Genomic DNA, 22567 nt, shown 5'->3' with positions numbered 1-22567 from the left:
ATTATTTTAAAATGAGAATTAAACTGAGAATTTTAAAAATCTCAACTTTTTAAGAAAGAAACTACATAAAGTCTTAAGACAAATTTCACTTAATTAGGAAGACTTTATATAAGTTGGAGAATATTTTGCCCTTTTAGAAACATGGAGGGATCCCCCTGAGCTCCCATACTTGTAATCACTCTTTGGAGATTTAACTCTAAATTAAGTAGCATCCAGGGAAATCCCAACTTTTAAGAAAGAAATTCCACATGAGTCGTTACCATGTATAGGAATAATTCCCATCAAAGCATCATTTTGCTCAGTAAAGTACAGATTGAAAGATATGTTTCTGCGTTTCTGATTTCTGTACCCAACTGATCTGTCATATGATTTTTTTTTCTTAGAATAATATAGATTTGCTTACATAAGAACATACTGAAGAAACACTCCATATATGAATACGTTCCTATTCACAAAGCAACTAGACTACCTGTTTTGAAGTACTTCTGTGAAATACTAATCATAATTTCTCCATGATTTTTGCCTACTAAAAACCTAACAGATCTTCCCTATTATTACTCTTCCTGGGGTGAACTATATGAAGTTATCTGAAAAATAGTAATTTTTTTCAATATTTAATCAGCTAGAGTACTACATGGTTAAGTTTAAAAAGGGTTGCATGCAGGGGAAAAAATGAAATTTGGCAAGGTTTGGTCCTTTTGGAAGCTCCACAGGCTTATAATTTCACTCTTGGCTTACTTCTGTTCCATGGAAACACTGAGAGATGGAAATAAATTTGCGTAGGGTTCAATGACCCAGAAAAAGCAGTATATCTTTTTGCAGCAACTGACTAATGAGAAAATTAATAAAGACATTCCAATTTAAAAAATACAAAAGAATTTAGCTCTGACAAACGGTTTGTCAGGTAGACACTGTCAAGAATTTCTAACAATTAAGTTTCCATCATCAGTAGTCACTAGAAACCCAACTCTTGGCTTCCTAAGAGCAGCTTACGTTTTGCTTTGAGTAATATGCTAAATTCCATGCTGGATCAGGAGAATCAGTGATTTAAAGAATATAGCACATAAATTCAAAAAAAAGCAATCTCCTACTGTGTGTCTTTGGAAAGAAAAAGCACTACTATTTCTCATTTCAAGTAATTCCAACTCCTGCCTTGCCAGAAAAAGGCAAGTCAACAATGTTTGTCTTAAAACTCTAGAGCAAAGCAGTACCAGAACTTATGAGTAAAACACAGGTACCCTAGGCCTAAACCCAGGCTTAGACCATTAAATCTTTCATCTGTTCCTCCTAAATCTGTTAGTATAGCCACAATTTGTACATTCAAATAATTTTGTCATACACCTTCGCCATCTACAAACTAAAACACACACACAAAAAATATTTTGTTGTACAATTATACTTACACACCAGGGATTTTTCCAACACAGCTACTGCAAGTAGTGGTCTGTGCCTCCCTCCCCCACCTATATTGGCAAATACATAGTGTAGACGTAGCTCTTCGTGAGCAAGATTATTCATAATCTTGTCACATAGACTTCTCAATAGTAAAATTTACTGTGGAACCAGCACAGAAGGATCAGTGAAAACACGAGGAGTGAAACTTAAGCCAGAAAAAGACAACATTGACGCAAGTTTGGTGTCAGTAAAACCACTTTCATTGTTATGGCACATTTGCTTAGGGAAACTGTAATTTTCATGATTGTTGGTGTAGTAGCAACCTAAATCAAAGCCAGTTTAAAAAAAAACCAAACAAAAACAATCAAATCTTGTTAACTCTAATAAATAATCCACATTTGTGTTCATCCCATCAACTAGCTTAAAAATCCATTTTGCTTACTTTTATTCCAATAGTAGTGTTGAGTTGATTTGCTAGTACTTTATTTAAAATATATGTATATAGTAAATTTTCTAAAGCTGGAACAGCTCACATATTTTTTTCTTTCAGTTTTAGGATAAGAATAGCAGCTAAGAAAACAATTATAATATCCCTCATATTAGTCAACCTCCAGATTGAAACACAAAACTTGGAAAAAACAAACAGCACTTCAATGTGCATCAATTCTAACACTTTTGTGTTTACTTACTTCATTGAAGTGAACATCTTGCATTCCAACATCCTCCATCATTGAAGCCTCTTCATCTATATTAGGTGTGATTACTCTGAAAGCAGTACAACCTTGCCTAAACATCCCTGTCATTGAAAAAGAAAAGTAGACAAATTTACTTTTCTCCACCAGGATAAGATTAGGCCATTTTGTGATGCTGGATTAGGCAGAGGCCATATTTAAATATACCTTCCACCAAATTAATAAATAAAAAAAAAATCCAGCCTCCCACTACATGATTAAAATACTAGACCTCACATTACCTCACATTATCTAAGAATAAATAGATTTTAAAAAATCACAAGTGTTAATATCTGGACTTTTACCTACCAAAATAAGTAGCGTCTGAATCCTCGTATTTTATCTTAAACATGTGTCTAATCTACCCCATCCTAAGTCTAAGGTAATCAAGGTAACTTTTACAGTATTTAATTAAATTGGTGTGAAGCCATGCTGTAACTGTGTGCACAAACAGGCGTATCAGCTTCCCCAGTCTGAACAATACGAATGCACTGACATCAGCCATACAAAATGATCAAAGGATGGCAAACCAGATTATTCAGCTGTAGATATAGAAAGTCAGTCTACAAACAAGAAAAAACCCCAGCAAACTAACTTCCTGTACTGAAATAAGTATTTAGCAAAAATGGGTTTTAGAATGTTCTAACATGAAACCCACCTCTTTTACCCATTCTAGTTAGATTTTTTTTTTTTATTAGATCAGATTGCTGAATTAAGAACTTGCTGAGAGGAAATAACTTCTATATGACAGAAGACAAAAATAGCAGATCAAACAAAGGAATCACAAATTGATACAGATTATCACTAGTTATCAGTTAGTTGTTATCAGACTTCCAAGACGGCATAGTAACTTCAACAAGCAACTTAGTTCCAGATTTGGTCTCAGAGAAGCTTCTGAAATCATTGGGGCAGAGGGGAGAGCCTATACACTACATGAGTATCTGGCAAGAGGTAGGAAAAGGAACAGAGAAAAGGCATCTTGTAGATCCACGACTTTGCTTCATTTTGAACCGTCATGAAAAGGCAAAGCTAAAAAGCTGCGAACATGAATTCTTCTCCTACAAAACCAAAACACTAGCTCAACATCATAACCAGTCTGAACAGAATGCTGAAATTTTCTTCTAGAGATCTATTTTTCTTAATAAAAGCCACATAATCTTTTATTTTCTCAAATCTCTGACCAAGAACTCTTCTGATCCTATAGATGAAAAAACAGTTTTCTACTTCATCTCTAGGGTCATCAGAAATCTGCTTTTAGAGACAGCTGCTAGCACAGAACAAGACAGGTGAAACATTCTGAGCACAGTTATCACTGATTCAGCATCTGAAAAACCATACAAATTTATTTTGACTTCTCTGGCAATGCCAGGTTTCCCTATATGCAGTGAAAGACTTTGTCGAACAAGAATATTCACTGGTAAATTTGCTTTAGAAAGGGCCTGACTTCAGCTGTTAGCAGCTCTGGTGTAAAGTTATAATTTTTGCTTTCTTAAAAATGGTGATTTACCTTCAACTGAAATGCTGCCCCTTAGATGTGCAAGTATACTCTTAAATATATGAGAATGCTATCCGATTAGGTCAGAATTTTGTCCTTGGTGAACACTGAAACGCCTACCACTTCCTCAGGGAAGCTATTGCTTTTCCTAAACTATAATGAAAAAATATAAACATTAAAGTAAGATTTCAAAATCATACCTTTTCGTGTGAGATATTCTGCAACCAGTGCTGCTACATGGACATAGCACATTGCCGCCTAAAACAGAAACAGTAACAATCTTATAAATCACTACTACAATGGAACTACTAAAAGCAAGGTATATAAGAAGAGCCCTAGCCTGAGACAATTTCTTTGGTTTCCTTCTTGTCGCTTTGCAGATGTCCTATGACTGGTGTAAGAATTCTCCACCTCATTTATGCAAAACAATAACCATGCCAGAGCACTCACTCCTTTACGAGAGCACTGAGTAGCACAGACAGCAGTGCACAATCTGAGAGTGACCACAGATCACAAATTACAAGGTAGGAATGCCGTGCTATAATAAAACCAGACAAATCTCTGTTTGGAATGTATTTTAAGTGTTATGTGAAACAAAAGAGCTATTAATTATTCTACCTAACATTTGATGGTTCTTCTGCTAACCTGTTTTTGTTTGCCTTTTGGCTCCAGACCAAGAAAAATGTAGAAAAAAACCCCTGGTGACAGATCATTTAAAAGCATCAAAAGAAAAAGAGAAGAGATCAGACCTACTAATGGAATTTGAAGGAATATGGTGAGTGTAGTATGGAAAACAGAAGAAGAGTAGTCTTCAATTAATTGAGATGTTTTATGAAGTTGACACTGAGCGCTTTTCTCCACAGAAAGGACAAAAAAATATTTAAGATTCTTCTTTTACTAAGTAAAAAAGGTTTAGGCTCACAGCAAAGTGTTATTCTAACTGTAATTCTCAACTGAACAGTTTACACGTGGAGGTTGCAGAATCTCAGACACTGAAGGTGAAAGAAAAAGGCAAGCATCTGTCAGAAATTCTCTCTAATTCATACTTTGCATAGGGTTGGGCTTGGTGATTTACAGAGGTCCTCACCTAGTCGTACAGTCAAAGATTCCAAGTTTTTAAACAAAAAATTAAAAAACAGACCTGAAAAGGACCGAAAGATCTTGTCTTCTGAGAGAGCTGAAGTTGTTTCCTTCGACATACAAGCTACTAACAGAGTACTGTATAAGCCTTCCATGTTGCTACCATACAGAAGCAAAGAATTCTAGTACTAAGACGTAAGAGAGCAGCTACTATTTCGTGGAGATATTTACATGCTTACATGATGCTAAGTTTAACAGACACATTTATGAAATTCAGTGATGTCATGTAACGTGATTTACCTTCAGATGGAACAAACATCCAGAAAGAGACAAAATTCATTCTGTATGCTGATAAAATATTTACATCATCAAGACATATAAAAATCCCCACTCCCAACTCTCCTTTTTGCTAGAATTAAATATTTTAACAGCACAGTGGAATCAGATAGCTTTCTTTTTTCAAGCAAAAAATGGTGATTTGTCAATTTTAAGAACATTAGGTGTTTTTTTTTTTTTAAGCAGTCTGGAATAGAAACAAGCTAATTCTGTAAAGGCAACTGGAGAGGAATTCAAGGAGTGGCTGTGTTTTAGCAACAGATAACAAAGATATTTTTAAGTAGGAGGTCTGTGTCTTCCATAGTTTGCAATGAGCATTCCTGGCTTAGTAGCTCGTCAGCTACAGTAGTTAAACATATTCCTTACGTTACTAATCAGAAATTATTTACAGATGTACTTGGGTAGCACAAAAACTTATCAGCCATTGAAACTAATCTACTAACAATTCAAAATTTATTAAAAATGCTTATTACATTACATGCTAACAACTACGTATAGTACATTCAATTTCAAGAAAGATAAGCTTAAGCTTATTACAAAGCTAAAACTAGTTTGATTTTTTTCCTCTTACCTCTGAAAGATCTCCATTTTTAACATGGATCCTTGCCATGCTGTCTAACCACGTCTTCCTTAGTTCAGGTGTACTAGCATAAGACTTGGCCAAACTGTACTGGAGGTCTACAAGCATTTCTGGATCATTCTCATGCTCCTTCATCTGAGCTGTAGCCATCAGTACTGTACGAATCCGTTTTGTTAAATCCTTAACATCAGAAGGGAATGTAGTGTGCTAGAACATGGAAAAGTTAGGTTAACTACCTTTTTCTATTCTTTGCATAATAAAAGGTTGAAACACAATTGCATAAGATGCTATGAATGAGTTTTCAAGCACCTTTCTATAGTACGGAAAGAAGAATAAAAACAGACCTTTATAATCCTGTCATTATTGGCACAATTATTGATGATGGAAAGAGACTGCTGAAATCTAGTTCCTCCAATTCCAACAACATCAGCAATTAACTGGCTTACTGAAATAATAACCTTGACAGAAACAAATGTCTTGTTAGTGCATATTTCATGAAATACCCTTGAGATGTACCTATGAAGCAATTACAAAGGAAGATTTGTTCTTTTTAATTGAAAGATTATTCCCATAAGTAAAATGATATTTGATTATTTTTTTTTTCCAAAGTTACTTGTAGAGTAACATAGGCAAGAAAAAACAGGCTTGTGTAAATTTAATGCATACACATTGCTAGGTGACTAGTGACTCTCTGCTAAGTAAGCTTAGCCCAGAGGTCAGTAAAGTAGTAAACTATTGTTCCCAGCTTTGTCAGAACACACAATTTTCCACGTATTTGTTTTATTTTAGACTTCTACATGCTTGTTGCTGCATTTTCTTCTTCAGATGCAACAGGGTATGCCATTTAACAATCAAAATAACATCTACAAAACAGAACATTTCTACTGACATAATTTTCTATGAAACACAGGGCCATCCAATTGTTTCTAAGTATTTCCTTGTACTGAACATACTTTTACTGACATCATCTTACTCTTAGAATAGTACCAACCTTGCTTGAACCCAAAATAATTTCATTTATGCCTTTATCTGACAGGGCTTTGCACACTGGTATGCAACTGTGCATCTACAAATAGAATATTTAAAAAACAAAAAATAAAGAAAGTATACTAACTTGCAGATGTGTCCTAACAAAAGACTTCTTCCCTGTGTAATCAAAATTATTTCTCATTAAGAAGTACAGTAACTGTGAAGCTTCAGTACGAATTGAACTCAGTTTGGAATTACAATACTTCAGAATTTCATAGCAGAGTGCAGAACACATATCAGCTCTACCTTCATAAAATGTAGAAGGAAACTGAGGAAAAAATAGAAAAGAAAGAAGTTATTCATTAAAACTAGCTTAAGTTCTTGATAAAATAAGCATGTAAAGAAAAATACAAATATATTAATACTCCCAAATTGTGGAAAAAAAAATGGTTATAGTAGTTAATGACACAAAATGATTTTAGAGCAATTTAAAGGACAGGTATTCCACATTGTTGGGATCAGATCGGTTTGAATTTGGGATTTTAGTTCTTAAGTTTTTACATAAGTGTATTAACTAAAGAACTGGATAAGTACTTGAAGACTAGTTGTTTTTAAACCTCTTACCTTAAAAATAAGTGCCCTTAAAGCTATGAAGACATTTTTCAACGCTGTTTCAGACTGATTCTTTTGAAGGAAGCAGAGGTATACATCGAATACTTTCTTCATCAGTGGATTATGCCCATGATCAGTCAGTAGTTGATTCTTGAAATTGATAGTGAGAATTTAGGATTATTATACTGAGATACATTTATACTATTCTAAGAATATACACAGATCATCCAAAAGCCGCAAATTAAAAAAAAATAAATCTGCATAGTATTAACACAACGTTTAATAATACAAATTGAATTTTAATTAGATATTTCTAATACTTCATTAACCTTGCTTATAAAGAAAGTTTTGGCTTCTGAGTAGACTTATAGAACACAATTGTTTTTAACAGCTGTTAATTAAAGCAGTTACTATTAACAGTCCTTTGGAGGCACACTCAAAGTATTAACACAGTTTGGTTACACTGGCTTTAGCAGCTGAGACGGGAATTTTCTCATAGCAATACCTCCTACTACAATCTTCTCAAAAAAATCTCCCCCAAAACCAAACTCCCACCTACTCACCATCTTTCTTTACTGTCCTAGAACTAAAACTGAAAGGGCTCTTAAGGACAAAGACAATAGTTACTTTTCAGAGTTTTACCTCCATCAATATTCTCATTCTAAGGCATGCAATACACAGGGTTACTCTTGATTTCTGTATCACCAACAGCTGCCTTCTATCCAGACTTTTTTAAAAAAAAAATCTGGTCTTCATCAGTTTCTCTAGCACAGGTACTAGCTGTGCATCTACTTTTAACAGCTCGTATTGCTTCTGTTTTGCTCTGGGGACCTGTTTTCTCCCTTTGCCCACTGAGCGTATGCACTAGGTTCCTATGGGATCCTAGGACAAAACCATGAGGTTTCTCCCCTTCCAAAACACCAAAATAGTTTAATCAACTCGGGCACTGCTCAGTCCAGTCCAGGGAGTCCAGAACTGAGAGGACCATGTTCAGTATTGCTCTCTCTGACTCCACTGGCCCTCTGACATGATTCTACCAAGTCTTGCACCTCTGCAACTCCCCTCTGCACACTCTACTCTTCCTTGTCATTACTATATACAGGTATCCAAGGGGCATGCTGCAAGGCAGCTCCATCACTATCTCAAGTTTTAAGGTAATATTAACTCAAAGAATCTAGTTCAACAATTTTTTTTAAAAAGATTCTTGAGGCCCAGTATAGACCTGGGGGTCTTGTAGCATGCCTTAAGCTCTCTCAAACATGGAAGAGACATCTAACTGCAGATGTCTCCTTTGCTATTTATGGAGACAGAAGAAATTCTGCAGGCTAAAGAATTTCAGCACAGCCCTAGGCATTTCGAATGTTCCTCAATACTAAAAAAATTGAAGGAGGCAGTCCTCCCATTAAAAGCGATTCTGATAATGTGACTTGCAGACCAGAAGAACTCAGTGTGGTTTCAAGCTTTGTAGATGCATAGATACAAATGCTTGCAGGAGACCAAAGGTCTCCAAATGCTATGCAGTAAAGCCGCAGGCGGGGGCCATTTGAGAGGAAGCTAAACATAAATGGTTGGATATAATCTAATCAGACTATTTGGTCATAGGAAAAAGTTTTATCTCTTGGAAGAGTATACAGATCTCTGTAGATGACCCAAACCTAAACACCTAACTGCAAGTTCTAAAAGATGGTAAGGCTTACTACTTCCACATTTATAGAAAAACAATGAAAAGCTGTCTTACAAACCCTATCCTTTTGAGGAAATTGATATAATATCCTTTCTTCAGATGTCCCAAGATCATAGATAGGTAGTTCACTAAAACCACCTAGAATAGTAGGAATTCACACAGGATCAGTTAAAATTCTACCAAGAAGCAGACATTACTTGTGATTTGCCTGCTGTAATAGATAACACAGATCTGGATCCCCACTGCTGAAAGATGACCTCGAGGGAAAAAGGTTGTCTGCCTTCTATATAACATGCTAATTGTTCCCAAAAGAAGCAGATTGGTATTATTAATCCTGTGGCCTTTTATGATGTAGTGACTGCATCAGTGGACAAGGAACAGCTATGGATGTCACCTATCTGGACTTATGTAAGGCCTTTGATATGGTTCCCCACAACATTCTTGCTGCTAAACTAGAAACATATGGGTTTGACAGATGGACTGTTAGAAGGGTAAGAAATTGTCTGTATGGCTGCACCCAAAGAGTTACACTCAATGCCTCAATGTTGGAGCGGAAACCAGTAACGAGTGGTGCCCCTCAAGCACCCATATTGGAACCAGTACTACTTATTTTCATGGACGACACAGCCAGTGGGTTTGAGTGCACTCTCAGCAAGTTTGCAGACGATACTAAACTGAGTGGTGCAGTTCATTTGCTGGAGGCTTCCCTGTAATATGCCATTCAGAGGGACCTTGAGAGGCTTAAGAAGTGGGCCCACGTGAACCTCATGAAGCTCAATAAGGCCAAGTGCAAGGCCCAGCACCTGGGTTGGGGCAATCTCCAGTATCAATATAGACTGGGGGATGAATGGATTGAGAGCAGCCCTGTAGAGACAGACTTGGGGGTGCTGGTAGATGAAAAATTGGATATGAGCCATCAATGTGTGCTTGCAGCCCAGAGAGCTAATTGTATCCTGGACTGCATAACAAGAAGCATAGCCAGCAGGTCAAGGGAGGTGATTCTCCTTTACTTCGCTCTCATGAGACCACACCTGGCGTACTGTGTCCAGCTCTGTGGCCTCCAGTATATGAAAGACACAGAAATGTTAGAGCGGGTCCACCGGAGAGCTATGAAACACTGGAACATTTCTCCTATGAAGAAAGGCTAAGAAAGTTGGGGTTGTTCATTCTGGAGAAGGGAAGGCTCAGGGAAGACCTCATTGTGTCTTTTCAATATATAAAGGATGCTTACACAAAAGATGGAGAGAGACTTTTTACCAAGGCCTGCAGTGACAGGACAAGGGGCCACAGTTTTAAACTGAAAGAGAATAGGTTCAGATTGGAGATAAAAAGAGGAATGTTTTTTTTTTTTACAATGAGGGTGGTGAGACACTGGAACAGATTACCCAGAGAAGTTCTGAATGTCCCATCATTGCAAGTTTTCAAGACAAGGCTGGATGGGGCTTTGAGCAACCTGATCTAGTGAAAGATGTCCCTGCCCATGGCAGCAGGGTTGGACTAGATGATCTTTCAAGGTCCTTCCAACCTAAACCATTCTATGATTCTATGATTTTATGTATTTTAGTGCAGTTGATTGAATAGAAGCTCCTAATGCTCCTACCTGTTTTGTTTGGATCTTAAAACTATTCTGGTATACTCTTACCTACTTTCTCAACATACTAGACACAGATAACCTTAAAGGGCTGTCATTCCAAGCATGATGGGCAGCTGATAACTAAAAGATTAGTGTTCATTCTTCTTTAAATCTTTAAAACTAGGTATCTTCATTTTCAATTTTGTCATGAAGTCTGTAGACAGAACTGATTCTAAACTCTATCTAACTAAATTACTAATAAAAGGAATCTCATTATAAATAAGCTCATGTTTTCATAACTAGATTAAAGTTAAGACACTAAATTTGAATCTTCAAGCAAGGATATGGATACATTGCTCTAATTAGGGGAGAAACAAGCTAGAGGTATCATCTCTCCTTTTTATAGCTTCACCTTTAATGTTTTGAAAAGCTCAAAAAACCAGACAGGATGGGTATGCAAGTGGGCGTGCTATAAAAAGATTCCACAGGAGAGCTACAGTAACTGATACAACTAAGAAGAAGTCTTATTAGTGGACAAATTGAAATAAAGTTACAGAAAAGGAACACAGACAACTTACTGTTAATTAGTGAGTGACATAATAGAGGAAGAAGCCAAGTTCAACATAAAAGTCTGATAGTGTCCAATTATGAATTATGGTTTTGCCATACAATAGATCTTTCACCCTCCATGGCCTTTAAAAGACAGTTTTACCACTAATATTAGGTAGACACTAAAGTTTCTAGAAATATTTTTAGGAAGTTAGGATGAGGAAGGAGCTTTTCCCACAGATTAATACTGATCAGTAAGGAGTCTGCGTGCAATGTGTAACTGAAGCCCAAGCATTTTGCTGCGAGAGGTAATCAGCTTTTCCATGACACAATAATGAAATACAATGCTGTAAATGCTAAAAATACAATACTATATCAAAAGAATATAAAATATAAACATAATTTAAAATATTTTTTTTAAATATTTTTTCTAAAATATAATTATGGGAAATGTTAACACCAAGTCAAGAACAAACCTTAAAAGCCATTGTGAATAATGACAGAGTATCCAGAATCGTAAGGCAAACTTCAGTGGCAATATTTGCTTCAAGTAAAGACTGGTGAAGAACATCTGCATCTGAATGGCCATAGCCTACAGAAATTCCAAATGAAGTGTAAGTGCTGGATATACTCATTTAAGTGTTTCTCATTTCCAAAAGACTTGCTGAACTAGGAAAAGATTAACAAGTAAAGAGCCTGACAGAAGTTAGTATTCAATACATAAAAATAATTCATATGCTTTTAAATATTTTTCAAATATATGCATATAATTATTCTAATATAATTTGCATAATAAAATATATTAAGTACAAATGTCAACAGAAGCATTAAACAGCAGTTAAAACAATAAATGTCTGATGTTTCATATATATGTGTATGTATGTATACACACGTGTATATGTATGTACACAGTTATATATATACACATATATATTCTTAAAATAACTGCTGCAGTAGGATGGAGCTGAAAATATGTATCGGTAATTTAGCGCTGTTATAATAATCTCAAAGTCAATCATAAGTCAACCATTATAAAAATACAAAACACTAACTGTTGAAGGAACACAATCATGTACTTATATGCAGCTAAAGACCCAAGTAATTAATCCTGCTCTGTAGCAATACCATGCAATAACTCCATATTTATTCAAAATATTTTATCGCTTCTAGCCCCATACTGTATTTAAATAATTTTAAAAACATATCCTGCTTCAGGACTGGTTATAATATGTTGTTTACGTTCCCTAACGTTGATCTTTAAGAACCAGATTGACAGATGTACCCTGGTTGCTTTATAAAAATTTGGTCTGGATCATGTTTATATGCTAGATTTACAGACAACTTAGCATCACTAAATCAATGACAAGCATGACAAACTTGTTGAGACCAAGAAAAGAACAGAAGAAATGGCATATTCTTTTGTAATAATGCCTGGCCACTTCTTTCTGCACTTTCTTGCCTCCCTGGCTGAACTAGGCACCCATACCCATAACCTGCACTTTCTTTGGATTTATACAATGTTTCTGTTAGGAAGAATACATCTCTTTCCTATCATCTTTTGCATTCTCCCTGCCTCCACCTCTTCCTCCTCCCATTTATTTTGTTTGTGGTTTCAATTCAATAAAGCCTTCACCTCTAATGACGGAAAGCAACAACTGGCATTTGGAAGTAAGCTTTAGCACAACAGCCATTTGCCAAATATTTTTTCTTCTAGTAAAAGTGTTCTTTTCCTTAAAGAAATTCAAAGAAATTTTTTTTTTTTTTAATAGCAATCACCTTTGGGTGACCAGAAATCCTTAAATTAGCCTATAGTTTCAATAATGTTGAAGATACCAAGAGATGATGACTATTTTGAGAACTGCATTAAGGACAGGGGAAATATTCTTTAAAGAAGAATACACATGCTAAAAACTATGCTTGTTTCAATTTTCTATTATTTTGGAGAAGCTAATATTGTATTCTTCATGTCTAACTAACATACTGGATTCTATTTTTCATGTGTAACTTAAAAAGAAACTATGGAACTACAATTACCATGTATAATATGGACATCTGCCTGGACACGCACACAAACACGCACCCATACATTCACACTGCTGCAGAGTAATTGGATTTAAAACCATCTAAGAACAATGAAAATGGAATAATCTCTAATGACAATGATCATATCCTGCTACTACAGATCAGGGTATATCTCTTGGATTTCAGTATGTTTGCATGTCACTATCCTACTGAACATCCTCCTCTCCTCCAGCCACAACAATACACATATAAATCTAAATTCTAGTAGTTGTATTGAGATGCTTTAGAAATTTGAACAAAAGGCCTTCTTTCATACTTAAGCAGAAAAGTATACTGAAATTCCTCAGAGATGTGAAATATCACTTACAGCATTACTTCAGTTCTATTTCTTGCTTAAATGATTAGAAAGGGAGAAATTAAGTTTATTGTTTAGATTTATAGACAACTATCTTGCCAAAGAATCATAATTTTAGAAACAAGTAAAGTAACTATTTCCACAGATACATCCTTCCTGTATGTATACCATACAGGATACCTAAAAAATTTATTCAAGTTCTGAAAACTACTTTGGATACACAATACAGGCAGACTAAATAAAAACAACAACTAAATAAACAACAATGACAACTAAATAAAAAACAACAACAAGACCAAAGATGTAAAAATCAATTTCACGGTTGACACAGTTTTTAGAGCAACATATTTTTACTTTGCAAAACCTCAGTCAATACAAGGTGTAATATCCTGATATTCATTAAATGTCCAAAATTAAAAAAGAAAGCTATTATCACTTTACGCAAAGTTATCTGAATGAGACACCTTCTTTCATAGTTTCCTTCAGATGGAAAAGAACAGAAAGTTTCTTTTTACATAAGCATGCGTTTATTAAAATCTTTCAGCTCACTGTTTCCTAAAAATCAGTAAATTCTGCCAAATTCTGGAAGTATGAAATATCTTTGCGCTGGGTCCAGAAACAGCTGCGTTATTTATTTCCCAGGCATGTTTTTTTAAATTAGTCTTTATCTACAAAGTATTTTACCTTACTGTATGTATAGTCACATAGTGTAAAAGCTCTTTTTGTATATCAAAAAACATCTAGAAATTTTTGTGATACAGTAGTAGCAGATTGATCACAAGAAAAAAAATGTAATTTGTACAGCTACATAATTTTCTGACATTTTCAAAATCAAAGAATTGCATTTCTTATATTTAAACAGGCATGAGAATGCATTTGTAAATAGGGAGGTTTGGTGGGATTTTTTTTTTTTTTTAGTTTTCCACTAGACTATGTGGTAAGTCTTGTGCAATTAGGTTAACTTGCTTTGTATTACAGATAACGAGCTAAAAGATTTTAAAGGACAGTTAGATTTGCTTTGGGAAATAGAAGGATGAACAGAGTGAACATACAGTTGACTCAAATAATTGCTTTACTGCACACAATTCCTTTCTGTACCAGTGTTGCATTTTACTGGATTAGTCAATCAGTTTCATTGGTTTTTGGAGATGAAAACTGAAAAACAGTGCTTCAGAGAACTTTACATACAGTATATTTTGCAATTTAAGAGCAGCATGTTTAAAAAGATAGGCCAGAAGCAGATTTAGTTTTCAATACAGCAGTCTTATACAAACTGACTTCAACCTGATTTAATCTTACCATTGTCTACAGAAATTCCAAGAATACTTGATATCTTTCTCACACTGAAAACAGAAAAATCACTTCATTATTGGACGCTTTTTCACTTCCAGACAAACCAAATCATGGGCTTCACAATCTCTGTAGCAATTCTAAGAAATTTATTTCTCCTTAGGGGATGTCAAAACATGGAGATATGGTCAGAGTGCATATTTTTACTTTTAGACTAATAATTTATAAGACCAAGTAGGGAAAAAAAATAACGCTTAATAAAGCAAATAGAAAAAATAAGTAAATTTTGTAACTATATGCAGCGCAAAGTTGAAGGGCATCTAATTTTATAATTTTAAAATACGCTGTAGTTAACCATGCTCCATGTTATGGCATCAGCCAGCGTCGATTGTTCTATCACAAAGCAGGGAACAGACCATCGACTGATTCCAGCTATTCTTTTGACCTAGAACAATAAAAGTTATTGAAACGCACTGGTGTGGCTCTGGGTCCTGCCTCTGGTGTTGTGGTACTGGTTGAGGATGATGAATGTTATCATGTCATGAGACTTACTGTGGTTAAAAGTGAGAGAGTTATCCAGGCTGCTCAGCTGCTGCAATCTGGCATGCATCATTCCTGTTCTGTTACGGGAAACAGGCAATGTCTGAGATTTTCGATCATGAACTATGGATCCCAACCCCTCCTGGTTCCTGCAAGATGGGTGAAATGGGATAGAAGCAAAAGTTAGACATGTCAAACTGCAGCAAGACAGGAAGTGTTAGTTAAGCACAAGAAGTTTTATAGAAAGAATTATAATGCAACCTATTTACTGTTTTATTTATAAAACAAAAATAGGTAGCTTAAAAAAAAAAAAAGCATCACAGCAAACTCTTTCTTAAAACCTCAAAGCATGAAAGCAAAAGCACACAAGCAGTTGCTCCTGAAGTGCTAAATTTACTTCAGAGCTTTTGAAAAATAAAAATATTTGAGAACATAAATATTCTGAAAATATTCAGAACTCAAAACCAAATCCTCTAGTTTGATTGTAAAAATTTTAGAAAAAAGTTAGAAAGACACACGGTGGTAAAATTAGAAAGCATACATGCAACAGGAGAGCAGGAATTAATTGAGGTATTATCATATATATCTTACCCAAGCAGGAAGGGAGAAGAGCCATATACTTTGTTAAACTTGCAGCAATTAAGTCAAGAAAACAGAAAAGTGATCTGTGTTAGCAATCAGTACAGGCTAACTTCCTATTGTGTACCACCACCAGAGCTGATGAAAAACGAAAACCAGTGCTTGAATTACAGAATTCCCTGTTCCCTTTCATTCTGTCATTTGTGTATTTTAAGAGTACGTGCATTGATTGTGATATACTTCAGTGTGATGACCATGTGAAAAGACTAGAAAGCTACATTAACTGGGAAAATTCAGTACCTCTGCAGAACACCAGATGATTTCCATAGCTTAACAATTTTAGTGTTAACATGCAGTACACAGACTAGGTGATCAGTAAAAAAAAAAAAAGAAAGCGTGGTAGTCTTCTCTACAAGCCAGTCAAACAAATTAGTTTGAAGAATTTTTACAAAAAGCCTGAAAATTAGAATACTGTAAATCCAGAGTTTGATGTACATTTAAAGTTTACAATCAAAACCTTAAGAGAGTCAGATTTATTTTGGCCTTTGATTTTTTTTTTTTTAGGGTATGCGAACAGAGATGAGATTTTTTTTTCTGAAAATTCTCCAAAGAGATAGTCATTTGTTGTTTGTAGAAAAAGATTCACCTATCATTAAATCTAAATCAAAACCAAAAAAGCTAACATTTTAGTTCGAATGCTTTACCACCCAAAGTCAGCAACAACTTTCTCTCTAAGTTCAAGAGGGCCAGAATTTCAACCCCACAAGTTTAATTATAACAGTATTACTATGTTAACCACAGCGTAAAGCCTAAACAAGTTGCTATATTTTACTCTATTAAAAAACTACTTTGCATTAAAACCCACATTAATGCAAAGATATTCAAATAATTTAGTACATGTTTCTGATTCCCACAGATTTTCTCCTAAACAGGCTTCAATGGGAACATAAAGGTATCTAATGCATGTTCTAATGTACATTAGATGATGTAACATCTAACGATCTAACAGACTTCAAATCAAAAAACAGCAGCCTTGGAATGTTCACTACTCACCTTTCAGTAAAAACACTATATATAAAATTTCTAAAATATTTCAACAAATATGATTCTACGGCCAATTGAATAAACAAAACAATTAAATCATAAAACTTCTTCCCTAAAGACATTATTTCCAGGAGAAAAATACTGTAAAAGATAGCATTTAAGGGGTGGATTTTATAGTGATTGATAATAAACACAACACACACACACACCATTCTTAAACAGATACCAGACTTTCAGACAGGATACAGATTTGTTTATATAGTAACCAGTTACTTACTTTGAACTGTTACGTATCATTTCACGATAATTCTTATATTCATGCAATTTATTTGTAATAGAGATTCAAGGCATATTGTGCAGGCTATTACTCTTAGTGAATAAGACACCAAAGTTTAAATTCCACACAGTACCTGGCTATGTATCGTTTTCCCATGTACTGGAACTGATGTAAGCATACTCTGCAGAGAACACATAAGTCAGAGAAGCAACACTTAAAACAATCTCTTCTAGATTTATTTACATTGGAATTATTAAATTATTATTTTGTTTAACTTTAAACTCTTACATCATAAAGCTTCTTTATTTCTCCCACCCTTAAAATTAAAGTTGAAAGTAAAACCTAATTTGCCAGGTGCCTCTGCTTGTCTTCACAACTGGTAAGTACACAACACTGATGACTAATAAACTAGAAGTCACACTTTCAAACCAAGAAAAATGGTGTGAACAGAGGGTGTAATAATGATTTTATTTGACTCTTACCACTGTAAGTAATTATCCTAATAATTTAGAACATGTAATGCAACTTCTCTTGCCTCTTGAGAAGAATATTCTGAAAGTTCTTTAAAGTGTAAATCCAAACTGAAAGGCGGTTTTCAGTCTTTTCTTTTCCATGTACCAGTTGTGAATGAGGGAGAAGACTGGCAAACAGTCTCTTCAACTCAGCTCCATTTTGTACTCAGACCTTAAGTAGATTAGCTGTCTCCAAACTGTGGAGTCAGAATGGCGTTTGCCTCCTCCAAACTTGTCACTCTATTTGCAAACAAACCTCAATTCCCCTTTCTGATATATTCTTGTCTCTAGATTCTAAGTTTTTCAGAAAAAGTTCTTTGCATGGTGAGTACCTACCTACCAGAAACACTGTCTTACTGCGGTAATGAGAAACTACTGTAATGACCTGTATTAATAAAAATCATCATCAAAACAAACATTATTTGCATTGGCAAAATAGTCCTAGAATTAGAAGAGGTAGACTTTTATGAGCCTTGTTCCTGCTGTAGTTTAAGGAACTGTAATATTATCCACTACACTAATGAGATGGAAATTTTATTCTGTATTCTGTATACTGCTATTGTGATGGAAATCTTCTTTGATAATTAGTAATTTGAGATTACTGATTTGATCACAAACCAATCCTAACCGGCTCTTAAATAAGAAGTATCTAATGTCAAAATGCAGTTCACCACTGATTCTGGCCAGTTTATACCTCACGCTTCAGAGAGTCTACTAAGTAGGCTCATTTACTTGTTCAGTTCTGTCTCTGATACACTCAGTATCACGACAGAGGTACTCAAATGAAGAGTTAAAACACTATCTACAATATATTCCTAAAATAGACCTTGAGTAACACATTCCATAACACAATTAATGACTGATATTATATTGATTGAGCCTCTACTACAGAAACAAAGGAAAGCAGTCCAGTGAAACAAGCAAGGCAAGCAGGATGGCCTCTGTGGTGCACCACTTCAAGCAAACAGCATCTTCTTCACTTTTTATTAATGTATCAGTCAATTTTCACGAACAAAGTGTGCACAGGGATGGAGTGTAGCCATTGATAACAAATACTGGATTCATCCTATATCTTTTCCCTTACAGAATGGCAGAAGACACAAGAGGAACGCTCGGAGGATGGTTCATATCCCTTTGTTTCTGAAGTTATGCAATTCAATCAATTTTGATATGCACCCATGTAGTTTCAGCAGCTCATGTTACAAGATGCATTTTAATGCAGACAGGTAACAATACAGGTGGCTCCTCTTCCACGACCATAGCAATATTCTGAGCACCACTCACTGTTTAGGAACTTCCTGAGATCACTTCTGTGTAGCCTAATTCCAGAAACTATCACGGAATTGGACAGACATGCAATTTATGCACATCAGGTTAAGGACTTCTAAACAGATCAAGATGGGATTATTTTTTCAAATAAATAAAAACAAACATATACACACACTTACATCCACACTCATGTTTTTAACAGGATAGCTAAATATATGATTTTAAGACCAGCTCAACAAAAATCTTACTCTGTGATCGTGAAAAAGTCCATGAGTTCAGATTTTGTAGCTTTGTTCCAATATGTAAACAATGCATCTAGGAAAAGGAAAAATATTAAAAACATGACAAAAGACAGCAAACACAAAAATATTAAGAGTTAACATCAGTTCTTAGTTTTCAGATAATGAGGATTCAGAGAATCTAAAAATGGCTTGTGGGGTACAGATAATTATTACTATTTTAAGTTTTCCTTCAAGCTGATTATACGAATGCACATATCAATTCTCCAAATGATTTTCTACAGTAAGCTTTTAATTAATCCATAATATTCCCATACAATTTTGTATTTTAAATAGTAATAATTATGTAAGTCAGTAGTGAACACAGTGTTCTAAAAATATAAGACTTCAGAATACTTTGGATTGTTAGTCCTATAACCTGCTTCTTTATAGATTGGGTCTCAACAGTTTTTAAATTGAAATTTATGATGTCTTCTTTTTAATTTACAATGCTTTACTATGGATACATTTTTCAGCACAGGTTTCAGATTTTCTTTATTTGCACTGATTTAAAAAATGGCTATATATATTTTATAAAGCTTGTAGTTACCTAGCCAAGTCTTTGGTGTCTTGCCAAAAATGTCCAAAATTAGCTAACAAATCCAAAATTATTACAAAGATGTGTGGCAGAGTTTATTTGACACTTGTTCTTCTCCAGGAGAATTGAGACCAAAAAATCCCCACTGTGCTTATGTAAGTTTTAACTTGAATTTTCTAGAGATTACAACTAATTTTTACACGTTTCAAGGTGTAAAATAATGAAAAAGGTATTTTTGAGTTTTACTATTCTTCTTAATTAAAATACATAAAATAGTATTGATGTAGTTACATTAAAATCTAACGGTGTGACCGTATAATGAATACTTATTAACCTTTCAATTCTTATTCTTAAGTGGTGCAATCAATTAGAGTCCAGGTTTACTACATAAACGTGATCTTTAGAAATTAACACCTAAATAGGTAGAAGAAAAAAAAATTAACTACTTTTGATATGTTTAGCACAAACCAAAAAATTCAATGTTTTTACCAAAAGGGACTTGCCCTCTATTTTAAATATTGATCAAGGATAGGGATGATTCTGAGTTGTATGATCCTAGTAAAAACTTAAGATTTGTCATTCATCCAGTATTTCTATACCTCCACAACCTTCTCCAGGATAACATGACTCATTCAAAAATTCAATGGATCATCTCACAAACATCCCTAGAGAATGAAGAAGCATTAATATCCCCATTCCAGCCATTGAAATAAACACAGAGATCAAATCATTTGGTTCCTTGTCATATAGGAAGTTCCGCAGAATGGGGGAATGGACTAGCCGGAGACTTTTCTACTGATCAATGAACTATTCTTCACCTCTGTTTCCCAAACCGGACTGTACAACCACACACAAATACTCACTTTCTTACCAAGTCCTTTAGTTAGCCTCAAACTTCGAAGGAATAATGACTATTTAATGCTTGCAAGGTTTCACTCAGAGTTTAATTTGATCAATCACACATACTTATAAAACACAGCACAACATGGTACTTACACCTAAAATACTCAGCTGATTTTGAAAAGGCATTAAAATCACAGGCATAACTCCAAAACATGATTTTGAATTTATGAAGAATAGGTGGAACTACCTACCTTCTGACATACTTCTTAAAATATGAAGGAAACACATAAGCAGACTTTTGATCTCTGCTTGGTCAAGTTTGTCATATCGAACTACAGAACTTCCTAAAGTGCTGCTCTGTTGGTTCTGAAAAGAAAACAGACATATTTGGGCTGAAGGCTGATTTAAACTGATAATAAACTAAAACGTTTTAAATTGCCTTATTAATTCCTGCAACAGAAAAAGGATCTCAGAACAGAGACAAAAATGTTTCATGTAGAGACAGGTCACTAAAACACACATTATACACATGAAGTATACCAATTTAAGCCTCTTCACGTTTGTTTATTTTTATGTTCTCCTTTGTATGATTTTTTCCCCCCCAGAAGGAGGAGTAAGAAGAAAAATTACCTAACAGTGATTATTAATCCAGTTAATTATACACCAATACCCACACTGTAGAAGTCAGGCATGCCCCTTCTGCTTACATGAAATACTTTAAAAATAAATGCTACTGTTAGGTGATACATATATGCTGCTTTGCTTTTGAAGAGACTTTATGCTGAACTGTAGACAGACCTGCCTCTACAAAATTCTTTCCATTTAAAGGTGCAAGAACCTCAAGGAAAACATACATGAATGGCAAGAATGCGCGTTCTGGAAGATTACCTACTGATAAATAACTTGGCCTTGCCTGGGGGGGGGGAGGGGCGGGGGGGGAGGGAAGTCTTTCTTCCTGTTCATTTGTTTATACAAAATTCCTGCTCTTATGGGAATTTAATCAGCAATGCTCAATATTAGAGTCTGTTCAAAAAGAAAAAAAAAATAACTAATCTTTCAAATTGTGTACCAGAAAAGGAAAAAATAAAACTGTGAGAATATATAAATTGAACCTTAGGCAAAGACCTATCTGTAAAAGAACAATTTCCACACAATCAAGTGTTACAAAATCCTCAGTCTGAGGATTTAAATGTTTGTCTAAAGGATATATTATGCCCTTTTCAGTGCCTAATTCTCACATCCAACATGAGGCCATTATGCAAACAGAAAATGAAACAGACATTTAATAAGTTTGCTGGAAAGTCAAGAGTCCGGTACAATTGACCTGTGAACTCTAGTTTCTACAAGAAAGTTGGAACATCTTGGCTCCATGACCTTTTTAAGAACACATACCAGTGTTGAAAGAAATCCTTCATATCAAAATCAGAAAAAAAATTAAAATAATAAAAACAGACTCAAGGGAGAAAAGCACTTGGTTTCACAAACCAAGCAAGAAGTGCCAATACCTCAAGGGTAGAACAACCCTTCCAGGAATGCTCGTCACTAAAAGCAGGAGACATGCTAATCCATGAGGGAACATTTCACAGCACACACATCAATCGACTGCTGAGCCCTTTAACACATTTCATGTAAAAAGTAACAAATTGCTGTCCTAAAACAATCTGTGTAAATCTGTCACATACTAGTCATTCAATGGATGCGCAGTGAAACTGAATGTGAAACTATGATTAATACTAGCCAAAAGTTACTGTAATTTTGCAGCAAATGGACACCTATATAAGCTTGATTATTGCAGATTGTAAAGACCTCACAAACTGTTTATCTTTGAACTCCCTCTGGTGAACAATGAGGTGCTACTCTACAGCTTTATGGATACTGAAATAGAGCAGGCAATTAATGGGTGTCACAGAAGAAAAAGAATTTGAGTTTCCTAGACTTTCAGATACTGTCCAGAGCACTAGATAATATTCCCTCTAAAATAGCTGAACGTGTACATAGATAAAACTAGGACTATAG

General features: G+C 34.9%; 1 protein-coding gene across 20 annotated transcripts in view; it reads right to left on the bottom strand.

Moving 5' to 3' along the window:
• DOCK9 (dedicator of cytokinesis 9) overlaps nt 1-22567 on the bottom strand; it is a 128284-nt gene that overhangs the window by 14498 nt on the left and 91219 nt on the right. For 9 of the 20 annotated variants that reach the window (XM_074562365.1, XM_074562411.1, XM_074562344.1 and 6 more), the window contains 11 exons: nt 20803-20917; nt 19141-19207; nt 17245-17292; nt 15224-15360; nt 11481-11596; nt 7211-7348; nt 6732-6914; nt 5962-6075; nt 5609-5824; nt 3822-3879; nt 2085-2191 (listed from right to left, as the gene is read on the bottom strand). In XM_074562365.1, coding sequence (XP_074418466.1) covers nt 2085-2191; nt 3822-3879; nt 5609-5824; nt 5962-6075; nt 6732-6914; nt 7211-7348; nt 11481-11596; nt 15224-15360; nt 17245-17292; nt 19141-19207; nt 20803-20917 — 1299 coding nt within the window. Of the gene's footprint in view, nt 1-2084; nt 2192-3821; nt 3880-5608; nt 5825-5961; nt 6076-6731; nt 6915-7210; nt 7349-11480; nt 11597-14680; nt 14725-15223; nt 15361-17244; nt 17293-19140; nt 19208-20802; nt 20918-22567 lie in introns of all 20 variants that reach the window. The other 11 variants (XM_074562496.1, XM_074562384.1, XM_074562455.1 and 8 more) reach the window with 2 other exon arrangements.

Source organism: Larus michahellis, chromosome 1 (assembly GCF_964199755.1).
Source record: "Larus michahellis chromosome 1, bLarMic1.1, whole genome shotgun sequence".
In the NCBI taxonomy this organism is placed as follows: domain Eukaryota; kingdom Metazoa; phylum Chordata; class Aves; order Charadriiformes; family Laridae; genus Larus; species Larus michahellis.
This window is presented reverse-complemented; position numbering and strand designations above follow the sequence as displayed.